This window comes from Eptesicus fuscus, chromosome 10 (genome assembly GCF_027574615.1).
Source record: "Eptesicus fuscus isolate TK198812 chromosome 10, DD_ASM_mEF_20220401, whole genome shotgun sequence".
In the NCBI taxonomy this organism is placed as follows: Eukaryota; Metazoa; Chordata; class Mammalia; order Chiroptera; family Vespertilionidae; genus Eptesicus; species Eptesicus fuscus.
The window spans coordinates 7,082,374-7,093,873 of NC_072482.1; the positions used below are offsets into that span (position 1 = coordinate 7,082,374).

General features: G+C 58.0%; 1 protein-coding gene across 2 annotated transcripts; it reads left to right on the plus strand.

Annotated features, from left to right (window-relative positions):
• The first annotated feature begins 1,889 nt into the window (after window positions 1-1,889).
• On the plus strand, window positions 1,890-11,500 carry PI16 (peptidase inhibitor 16). Of its 2 annotated transcripts, none has more exons than XM_008151961.3 (6): window positions 1,890-2,158; window positions 7,294-7,515; window positions 9,331-9,440; window positions 9,718-9,806; window positions 10,268-10,942; window positions 11,110-11,500. In XM_008151961.3, exons 1-6 carry the CDS (start codon window positions 1,988-1,990, stop codon window positions 11,229-11,231), a joined length of 1,389 nt encoding a protein of 462 aa, XP_008150183.1. In that variant the 5' UTR covers window positions 1,890-1,987; the 3' UTR covers window positions 11,232-11,500. The 2 variants fall into 2 exon arrangements, with proteins under 2 accessions (XP_008150183.1, XP_028017011.1); XM_028161210.2 differs by having other exon boundaries at window positions 1,891-2,158; window positions 10,265-10,942.

An 11,500-nucleotide genomic window follows, 5' to 3' on the forward strand; every position in this document is an offset into this window, starting at 1 on the left:
GGGTGTGCAGGAGGCAGCTGATCAATGTGTCTCTCTCATCGATGTTTCTAACTCTCTATCCCTCTCCCTTCCGCTCTGTAAAAAATCAATAAAATATATTTAAAATATATATATATATGTTTTTATTGATTTTAGAGAGAGAGAAAGGGAGAGGGATAGAGATAGAAACATCAACGAGAGAGAACCATCACCAGTCGGCTGCCTCCTACACGCCCACTACTGTGGATAAAGCTGCAACCCAGGCATGTGCCTGACCGGGAATCGAACCAGCGACCTCTTGGTTCATAGGCTGATGCTCAACTGCTGAGCCACACCAGTCGGTCACGTTTTTGTAGTTTTTAATGTATAAGTCTTTTGCCTCCTTAGTTCAGTTTATGCCTAAGTATTTTATTCTTTTTATTGCTATTGTAAATGGAATTATTTTCTTTAAAAAAAAATAATATATTTCTTCAAACTTCCAATTGCTTTCTTAATTGATTTTTAGAGAGAGGGAAAAAGAGAGAGAGAAACATTGATTTGTTGTTTCACTTATTTATGTGTTCGTTAGTTGTGCCCTGACCGGGGATCAAACCCACAAACTTGGTGTATCAGGACGACGTTCTAACCCACTGAGCTGTCCGGCCAGGGCTGGAACTGTTTCCTTAATTTTCTTTTTGGATTGTTCATTGTTGTGTGTAGAAACACAGCTTCCTTTGTGGGTTGGTTTTGTATTGTGAGACTTCGCTGAATGTTTAAATGAGTGCTAACAGTTTTTTTGTGGTTGAATCATATTATTTTGTTTCTGCTTTTGTATTTACTCAGAGACCTGAGCAGTGACCGGTTTTATTGCATCTTCCAAAGCCAGTAAGCAGACTTCTTCCAGGTCCCCATTCACTGAGAGTGCAGGCTGCGAGGATCCCAGCCGAACTCGCCAGGCCTGGTTCCAGCTGCCTGCCTCACGAAGGCCAAGGCCTCAGTCCCGCCCTGCATGGCCGCTCCAGTCCAAGTGCTTGCCCCCTGGGCCTTCTTCCCTCCAATCCCCTCCCCTCGGAGCCCCTGCTCATCAGCTCATCACCCCTCTGCGTTTCTGCTCTCTTGATTTGAAAAATGAATATATTCTATTTTCTACATATTCCGAGCAGGAGTGATCCCAGCACCCCACTTCCCAATGCGCACCTCAAGCACCTGTGTTCACAGAGAGCACGTGGGAACCGACATTTTATCCATGGAAAGCCCTGCGACAGGACACAGCTGGCGAGGGAAACAGCCAGTCCCTCCTCCAGTAAGCAAGCATCTGCCTCCCCACGGGGCTGGGCGCCGGCCAAGCTCATGCCGTGTGGGTGGTTGTTGTCTACTGTTACTGAGGGCCTACTGTGTGCAGGATACTGTGCTGGGTGCTTTACGTACATTCGGTCTCACTTAACCCTCCTGCCAGCCCTGGGAGGCAGGTATGGTTACTGTCACTGATTCAGTTCAGGAAATGGCCCAAAACACAGCCAGCAAAGTTGCAGAACCAAGATTCAGACTTAGTTTGGCCCAGCCTTTACCAAATGCACCTCGTCTTCCTCCATCCTTCCCAAGCTATCTGTACCTTCCTCCTCTCGTCCAGTCCCCTGGGGCTGGGGCTGTGCGGTTCCCCTGCCTCTGCTCTGTCCTCAGCGCCCAGTGGGTGTGACCTCGGCAGAGGTTGCTGTGCTCTGGGCCCTGGAGGACCTGTCCACCAGGAGGGACCGGACTGGGGCGCTCGCTCACAGGGCTCTTGGCCTGAGCCCCCGTTACTGAGAGAAAGGAGGCTTTTGCCAAGGACTCTGAGGGGAGCTCAATACTGGGAGTGAACCCAGCCCTGGTCGGGACCCAAGCACCCAGCCCTCCCGGAGACATTGTGTGAGCCGGCGGGGCCTCCAGACAGCCCCTCCCGCCGCCCCAGCCAGGGTGGTGCTTGTGTGGGAGGGACTTTAAATCCAGCTGCCAGACCCCTGGACGGCAGAGGCAGAGAGGGCTGGCCACCATGCACAGCTCCCGCAGCCTCCTGGCGCTTCTGCTCCCGCCACTGCTCTTGCTGGGGGCCGCCCCGGGTCCCGCCAGGGCCCTCAGTGATGAGGAGAGACGCGTGATGGTGGACCTGCACAACCTCTACCGGGCCCAGGCGGCCCCAGCCGCCGCCAACATGCTGCAAATGGTGAGTGTGGGACTGAAGGGGTGCTGGGCCGGGCCCCCCACCACCCGCTCCCATCCCTTAGCCAACGCTGTCTCAGGGGCTCACCTCTCCAGCCAGTGACAGAGTCGCTGAAATTATGTGACTCCCAGGTCCCCATAGCAGCCCCACTATACGACGAGGAAGCAGGCTTAGGGGGACAGGGGGCCCCCAGGGGCTGACAGGGCCAGGCCTGGGTGCCCCAGCTCCCCTCCAGTGGCCCTTTCCCAGCACTTCCTAAAATGCATGTGCCGCTGGGAGGGGGACACCTGCCTTCCAAGGAGGGGAGGAGAGGAAACGGCAGCAGGACGGGCCGGGCGCCTGAGCAGGAGGGGAAGCAGGCAGGGAGCACTCTGTCCGGCACCTGCGAGACCCGTGACTCTGGGTGAGTCCCTTAACCCCGGAAGGACCCTCAGTTTCTCGTCTGTAAAGCGAGGTCATAACCGGAGTCACACGTGTATCAACATGGGCTGAGTCTCGTAGATGTAATTTTGAGTTGGGGTAAAAATGAAACCTCAGCCCTAGCCAGTTTGCTCAGTGGTTAGAGTGTGGGCCCACAGACTGAAGGGTCTCGGGTTGATTCCGGTCCAGGGCACCTACCTGAGTTGCAGGCTTGATCCCCGGCCCCAGTCGGGACGCGTGCGGGAGGCAACCAGTCGGTATGTCTCTCTCACATCGATGTTTCTCTCTCCCTGTCTCTCCCCCTCCCTTCCACTCTCCTTAAAAATCAATGGAAAAATATCCTCCGGTGAGGATTAACAAAAAAAAGAAAGAAATCTCAAACACATATATAGTAGGATATATTTACAGGAAGTTTAAAAATGTGAAAAATACTGTTATATACGGGTGGCAACACGTGCTGATCTGGTAAACAGACATGGACAGCCCGCGGACGGCAGAGCCATTCAGGGTGGTGAATAACGGTCCCAGCGGGCGGGTTATCTGACGGCAGAGTTAGGGCCGGGTGCTCACCGTCAGGATTAGAAGAGATGACGTGAGAATTTCACCCCCTCCTGCTCTCCCTGAGGACGAGCCTGGCCATTCCCTCCCGCCACCCTCAGGCGGCCTGGAGGGCTGAGGAGCAGTGTCCAGGGAGCCATCACGGGTGCCCGAGAGCAAGGTCACCCCGGGGACCACAGCAGCAAGCCTGGAGGTCCGAGACCGGAGTGTTAACAGTCGAGTCCAATCTGCGAAGTGACTCCATCAAAGGCCTGTTTCCTGATCTGTCACGAGGGGCTGGCAACCCTGCCCAGAGGGCCGACAGGGTGGCACAGGAGAAGGATCTGGAGGGGCTCTACAGACACACACAGCACCGCCGTTCCAGCCCCGTCGCCGGGCAGCCAGGGACTGAGGCACAAACCAGGGGCCGGTACCACTCTGCCAACGACTCTGACTGAGCCCCGGAATCCATCGCTGGGCCTCAGTTTCCCCATCTGTAGAGCCTGAGTGCCCCACAGCCTTGCTGGCTGAGGCTGGGCTATGCCGGCTGGGAGCTGCTTTGCCTACAGAGGTGGGCCTTGGGGGGGGGGGGGCAACATTCCTGCACGCAGTTTGGGCATTGCCGGGGCACAAGGCTCAGGCGCAGCCTCTGCAGCGGTAAATGCAGAGACTCTGGAGCCAGAAGGCCTGGGTTCAAATCTTTTTTTTTTTTTTTGTAATATATTTTTATTGATTTTAGAGAAGAAGGGAAGGGAGAGAGAGAGAGGGAGAGAGGAAGGGAGAAAGAGAGAGAAACATCAATGATTAGAGAGAATTATTGATCGGCTGCCTCCTGCACGCCCCACAATGAAAGATGGAGCCTGCTACCCAGGCATGAGCCCCGACCAGGAATTGAATGATGTCCTCCTGGTTCACAGGTCGATGCTCAGCCACTGAGCCACGCCAGCCAGGCTCAAATTTTAACTTTGTCGTTTATTAGCTGTGTGACCTCAGCCAAGTTACTTAGCCTCTCTGTGCTCAAACCTCCTCATCTGTAAATTGGGGATGAGAATATAACAATTCCCTTGTAGAGTGGTTGTAAGGACTAAATGAGTAAGCATGTGGAAAGCACTTAGAAGAGCGCCTGACAATTAGTAAGTTCTCAGCAAGTGTTTGATTAACAAAAGGGAATGGCCGTGGGTGAGGCAGGTGGGGGTTATTGTGGACTCTTCTCTCTCCCTCAGCCTCCACATCTAATCACCACCATCTTTACCACCCAGAAGGTTCCGTTTTCCTTGAATCCTACCTCCTCCCCCAGTCTCTTTGGCACAACCTGATTCAGTCTCCATTTCTTCTCCCAGGACTCCTAGAACAGCCGCTCCTGCTTCCCCAGGCCCTGGCTGCACTGCCAGCCTGAACGGCCCCACACAGGCCTGGCCCCCTCCAAGCCCCACTGGCTCCTAGTGCCCAGGACAGAGCTCCAGCCCCGAGGAGACTCTCTGTGTCTGCCCCTGTCTACCCACTAGCCTCCGCTCCTGCCCACTTTCTCCTTCCGTAACCGCACTGCTTGTCTCTCCCCAGCCAAAACACTGCCCCCACCTCCCTGCCTCTGCCCTCACCTCCCTGCCTCTGCCCCTCACCTCCCTGCCTCTGCCCCTCACCTCCCTGCCTCTGCCCTCACCTCCCTGCCTCTGCCCCTCACCTCCCTGCCTCTGCGCTCACCTCCCTGCCTCTGCCCCTCACCTCCCTGCCTCTGCCCCTCACCTCCCTGCCTCTGCCCCTCACCTCCCTGCCTCTGCCCTCACCTCCCTGCCTCTGCCCCTCACCTCCCTGCCTCTGCCCTCACCTCCATACCTCTGTCCCTCACCTCCCTGCCTCTGCCCCTCACCTCCCTGCCTCTGCCCCTCACCTCCATACCTCTGCCCCTCACCTCCCTGCCTCTGCCCCTCACCTCCCTGCCTCTGCGCTCACCTCCCTGCCTCTGCCCTCACCTCCCTGCCTCTGCCCCTCACCTCCCTGCCTCTGCACTCACCTCCCTGTCTCTGCCCCTCACCTCCCTGCCTCTGCGCTCACCTCCCTGCCTCTGCCCTCACCTCCCTGCCTCTGCCCTCACCTCCCTGCCTCTGCCCCTCACCTCCATACCTCTGCCCCTCACCTCCCTGCCTCTGCCCTCACCTCCCTGCCTCTGCCCTCACCTCCCTGCCTCTGCCCCTCACCTCCCTGCCTCTGCCCCTCACCTCCCTGCCTCTGCCCCTCACCTCCATACCTCTGCCCCTCACCTCCCTGCCTCTGCCCCTCACCTCCATACCTCTGCCCCTCACCTCCCTGCCTCTGCCCTCACCTCCCTGCCTCTGCCCTCACCTCCCTGCCTCTGCCCCTCACCTCCCTGCCTCTGCCCTCACCTCCCTGCCTCTGCCCCTCACCTCCATAACTCTGCCCCTCACCTCCCTGCCTCTGCCCTCACCTCCATACCTCTGCCCCTCACCTCCCTGCCTCTGCCCCTCACCTCCCTGCCTCTGCCCCTCACCTCCATACCTCTGCCCCTCACCTCCCTGCCTCTGCCCCTCACCTCCCTGCCTCTGCCCTCACCTCCCTGCCTCTGCCCTCACCTTCCTGCCTCTGCTCATGCCCCGCCTTCCTCTCGGGATGCTCTTCCCTCTCCACAGGCCAAGGCCTCATCTTGGGTTGGGCTAAATGGCCCTCTGTGTATCTGTCATTTACCACGTGGCGGCCATTAGTGGCTTATGACGATGTGAATTTGGGCTTCTTGGTCCTTGTTGTTGCCTCGGGGCCGGCACGGTGCCCAAGACTGTTGAATGAGTGAGTGAGTGAATGGACTGGTTTTCACATGATGACCATGTGGCCAGTGGGGGTGGGTGCTGTGACTCCCGAAACTCCCAGGGGTCTCTGGTCCACTGAGAAGCCTTAGGACCCAGAGCAGTGACTCTCCATGGTGGGACTCCAGGCCTCTGGTGAGAATGGAAACGAGTGGGCTCTGCAGCAGACACTGCTTTAAGCAGGGCCCTGTCTCAGTCATCCCCAGCTGACAGACACCTGCTGTGCCAGCCCTGAGCCAGCCCTGAGCCAGACGTGGGGACGCGTCACTGCCCACCTGAAGGAGCTCACAGTCTAGTCTGCAGTCCAGCCGGCCATCCCAGGCGCCCTGGTCCTTGTCCCCAGCACCCTGCCCCTTCTCCACTCCCTACCTCCCACTCCTGCCAGAGTCTGAGAGGACCTCAGGGACCAGGGATCTGAGACAAAAAGTCCCAGAGAGGGAAGGGACTCACCCAGTCACGCGGCCGGGCTGTCCCAGCCCAGTGCTCCCATCCACCCCACCCCCCACCCCCCGCTTCCCAGTGGCGGCTACGGAGAACCGTGTGAGCCTGGGGGTGGGGGTGGACACACAGCCCCCTCTCCTTAGAGCCGCCGAGCTCTTGGTGCTTTATGGGCTGCCTGGCTCCCACAGCTGGAGGGTCCCCGGAGGGTGGGGCAAGAGTTTGGGCCAGGCAATGGTTTCCAGGAGAAGCCAGAGGGAAGTTTAATGGGATCCAGGCCTCCCTCCTCAACCCTTTGGTCAGATGCCTCGTTAATCCCTCTTCCCCCCCGCTCTGCGCCTGTGCCCCCAGCAAGGGACACGGAACCTCAGAGGCCCCTAACCCAACTGCTCTCCTCCCGCTGTCACCCGAGGGCCCCATGGGGAGCCCTGCCTTCGGGAGGGGACATCCTTTGGGCGACCAGGGCTCTGAAAGAGGCCCCCCGGTGAGAGCCACTCCACACGGGGCACCCTGTGGTCTTCCGAGCAGTTCAGGCAGCCTGGGAGGTAGGCAGGGGCATTAATATTAATTAATAAGAGCACGGTCCCAAACATGACCGCATTTCCTTGCCCAACACCCTATGACATTCAGAAAGACTAGGCGATGGGCCCAAATCGCACAGCTGGTGAGTGGTCCCAAGCTGAGCCAACCCACCCCCTGTGGTGGCACTCACCGCCCACAGGAGCCACAGGAGCCACAGGAGCCACAGGAGCCAGACCTGGGCCCGATCCCGGCCAAGAGTCACCCAGCAGGAGGGGCGGGTCTCCGGTCTCCAGGGGCCCCAGGGAACCCCAGCCTTCCGCTTCTCCGGAATCGTGGGCCCCTCCCCTCGCTCTCCGGCCCCTTCCGCCTCCGCTGAGCCGAGGCGGCCTCGCCTTCCTCCCGCAGAGGTGGGACGCGGAGCTGGCCGCCTTCGCCAAGGCCTACGCCCAGCAGTGCGTGTGGGGCCACAACAAGGAGCGCGGGCGGCGCGGGGAGAACCTGTTCGCCATCATGGACGAGGGCGTGGACGTGCCGCTGGCCGTGAAGGAGTGGCACGTGGAGCGCGAGCACTACAACTTCAGCGCCGCCACCTGCGCGCGGGGCCAGATGTGCGGCCACTACACGCAGGTGCGAGGCCGGAGGGCGGGCCGGGCTGCAGGGCGGCGGGCGGGCGGTGGGCGGGGCCTCACGGACGTGGGCGGGGCCTCGTGGGCAGTGGGCGGGGCGGGACCACCTGTCCCATCACCCCCGCCCCCCCCAAGTGCCTTAGTCCACACTCCAAGCCCCCGGAGAGCCTTCATAAAAGTCGTCCTTCCACAGTTACTGATGACTGTCCAGACCTGATGAAGTCTGCTTCTCACACTGACTAAACCATTTTCCTTTACAAAAACCACAATCTGAACACCGAGGCCGCCCCTCTGCCCCCGGTGCTGAACGGACCGAGTTCGGTGTCTCGGAGCCCGTTTCTGCCCGGTAGTGACTGCACAGGCGATCCCGGCCAAGCTGCAAACAGCCAGGCCTCGGCCTCGGCCACAGAGCTGTGCCCCAGCAGCAGGGACCCCCACTTCTGTCTTCCCGCTCACCGTCCCTCTTTGGTCATTTCTCATGGTGTCTAAGTTGCTGCTTCTAATCTGCCAAAGACAAAAAAAAAAAACAAAACAAAACAAAACAAATACATAATTTTGTTGTTTAAATTTTCTTTTGCTTTTAAAAACTACGCAAATAAGAGCAAATTGTCATGGAGGGAAGGTTTCGGGAGCCTCTGAGAGCTTGTCCCTGCCTCTCACAGTCACTTTTTGCTTATGGATTCTCACTGCATTTTGAAAGTTTGAGTTTGCAGATAAGAGGCATAAGGGTGTGTGTTGGGGGGAGTAACATTAGGTTCCTGAATTCTCTTTTTCCTCCTCCCAATGCTTATTTGTTGTTCAACAATAACACAAAGACAAGTTTTTTTTAAAAAGACAAAAATAAACCAACCATCTTCCCACCCATATCCACCAATTCCATTTTCCAGTGCCTCATTTGAGTGGTATTTTTAGTGCTAATCTTTAGGGCAGGAAATCCCAACATCACCCACCTAGATCAGGAAGTTATGAGGGTGCAGCAGCCCTCCCTCTGTACCCTACCACCCCCGCCCCCCATCCTCCACAGGGATTGCTGTCGGTGCCCAGCACAAGTGGGTCCGCCCCACCTCCACCCCAGCGTTCTCTAGGGCTGAGTGCACGTGCACTTGCTCATTTCTGCCTGGGAGATGCTCAGCAGTGGTACCTGGCGGACCTTCAGCTGATTTAAGCAGAGACCCCAGTCCTGGGAGGGTGTGCAGAATCAACAGTCAGAGCCAGAACTCACAGCAAAAACCGGCCTGTTTGAGTGGCTCCTGGGCAGACGAGGCCTAGAAATAGCCGGTCTCCGCCCAAAGACGTTTTGACTTCTTAAATTTTATACTCGAGGCAGAACTCCTAGCAGCCAGGAGACCCCTACTTAGAGATGGCAGGTCCCTGCTTCCTTGTGATTTGGGGCAAGTCCCACTTCCCAGATGGCTTCTCCTGTTTCTTTCCTTGGAGTTTGCTTGTTGCTGAGTTTAAGATTCTCCCATTTGAAATCAATTCCTTTGGATAGACCCCTTGTTTAAAAAGCAAGAGCCTCTGGGAACAGCCCACAGGAAGAATGCATGAGGGTATATCAAAAGGGATGGTTTTCAGAGGGAGAGAGGCCTGGTGAAATAGTGGTTGGCAGGGGAGAGTAGGGTGCTCAGGACAAATCCAGCACCCCACCCTTCCCTATCCCCCTGTTCAGAGTTTTGTCCTTAAGCTGCATGTCATCAGGGGCTTGGGTCTTACAGGCTGCAAGGATGGCTCCTCTCCCCACCTGCAGAGGCTGGTCAGAGAGACTCCAGCCAGGGCCCGTCCCATCCACGCTAAACTTGGTTTTGCCCTCCTTCAGGTGGTCTGGGCCAAGACAGAGAGGATTGGCTGTGGCTCCCACTTCTGTGAGAAGCTCCAGGGCGTTGAGGAGACCAATATCCATTTACTGGTTTGCAACTATGAGCCCCCGTGAGTCCGAGGGAGCCGTTCGGGCGGGCAGAGCCCAGAGGACTGGGTTGGACGCAGTCTAAGGAGGTGGGAGGGGGTGATCTGGAGCCCAGGCCCTATATGCCCCTGGGGGCGCTGTGAGGGCACCTAAAAGTCTGCTCTCATTGATCCAGCCAATTAGTTGGGGCAAGTAAGAAGAGCCTGGGGCACTTCCGGTCTAGGTGTGTGTGTATATAAGGGCTAGGGTCAGGGGTTGCCAGGGACCCCCGACCCCCAGCATCCTCCTCGCCTCCTGCAGGGGGAACGTGAAGGGGCACAGGCCCTACCAGGAGGGGACTCCGTGTTCCCAATGTCCCTCCGGGTACCGCTGTGAAAATTCCCTCTGTGGTGAGTCTGGGATGGGGTCGGGAGGGAGAGGAAGGAGAGGGAAGGGACGCCCCTGAGCAGTGCGTGGACTGGGGAGGGGCCCAGCGGGACGCGACCTCCAGGGGCCTTCGGCAGTCCCACCCCATCCGGGTTCCCAAGCCCGTTTTGCCCTCCTTGCGCAGCCACTTGGGCGCCCTCTCATTCCAAGTGACCGGATTTCAACCCTCGCAGCAGAGGGTAGCGCCCATAAGGGGAAAGGGGGAGGGGGCAGATGGGAAAAGCCAGGTGGGCAGGCCGGTCGGTGGGCGTGTTAGGAACTGGGATCCAGCTGAAAACTGGAAATGCGAGCTCAGAGAGAGGAAGACTTGGACAAGGAGGTGGTGGAGGAGCAGCCGTGTCAATCACAAGAAGTAACATTTATTATCAAAGGGATATGGGGTCCTGCTTGGAGCACTAATGCCAGGCCTTGTCTCTCTTAGCAGAACCCATGAGCAGCCCAGAGGAGTCTCAGGAGTTGCCTCACCTGGTAACTGAGACCTCATCTTCCCTGGCAACTGAAGCCTCAGGCTCTAGGAAAGGGGGCATCGCCTCTTCCCTAGCAACAGAAACTTCATCCTTCTTGGTAACAGAGGTCTCAGGGCCCCTGGCAACCAAGGCTCTTCCTACTATAGAGACCAAGGCCCCATCTTCCTTAGCAACGGAAGGCCCATCCTCCATGGCAACTGAGGCTCCACCTTCCTTAACAACTGAGTTCCTTTCGATTTTGGAAACTCACAGCCCGCTCTCCTTGGATGAGGGAACAGCTACCTCCCCCCAATCGACCCATGATCCCACCTCAAAAGGGGTGGACCAAGAGGCCAGCAAGACAGGAATGCCCTCCAAGAGCCCAGAGAACTCTCTGCACCTCCAGGTGTCCCCGACAGGGACACAAGGGCTGCTACCCCACTCCCAGGAGGAGGGCAAGGCTGAGGCCAAGTTGCCTTCGTCCAGTGAGGTCTCGGCCTCAGTTTCTCCAGCCCAGGAGGAGCCAGATAAGCTGCCGGCCACGCTGGACCACACGGACCGCATCTTCAAGTCCCTGCCCAACTTTCCCAATACAGCTGCCACCGCTAATGCCATGGGCGGGCGAACCCTGGCCCTGCAGTCATCCTTGCCAGGTAAGGCCTGTAGTGTCCGTCCTACCTTCCTTCCTGAGTCCAGATTGCCACCATGAGGGACATGTACCCTCTGAGTAGGAGCTGCCTCCTGGCTGCTGCGCCCCCACCTGGAGACAGTTCAGGCAGAGTTGTCTCCAGGCCGAGGCAAACCTTTTCCCTTCCTATAGGTGCAGAGGACCCTGAACGGCCTGAAGTCTATTCAGAGCTGGCCTCCAGCTCTGGTCACATCTGGGGCCCTCTTCTGGCTCTGCTGCTACTGCCTCCCCTGGTGTTGGCTGGAATCTTCTGAGGGGTCACTACTCAAAGGCAAGGCCTGGTGCGGGGACCCTGGCCTCATGCCTACTCCGGATCCTCCTCCTCCAAGAGGCCACATCTTCCCAGGCAGGTCCTGCTCTGTGGCCCAGCAGCCGCCTCCAACCCAGCTTCTGGCACTGTCCCGGGAGCGCCTCTGCCTCGGGTGGTCCGCCCCTCAGCTAGCTGCAGACTGAGCAGTCTTCCCGCGGCTGTGGCCCTGCTGTTCTAGGGACAGATCTCGGGGCTCTCCAGGAACCCCTTGGC

Excerpts from the sequence above, each read along its gene's own strand:
- PI16 (XM_028161210.2), top strand. The coding sequence starts at position 1,988 with ATGCACAGCTCCCGCAGCCTCCTGGCGCTTCTGCTCCCGCCACTGCTC. Across the intron at positions 2,159-7,293 it reads CCGCCAACATGCTGCAAATG|AGGTGGGACGCGGAGCTGGC; the intron begins GTGAGTGTGGGA and ends TTCCTCCCGCAG. Across the intron at positions 10,943-11,109 it reads CCTGCAGTCATCCTTGCCAG|GTGCAGAGGACCCTGAACGG; the intron begins GTAAGGCCTGTA and ends CCCTTCCTATAG.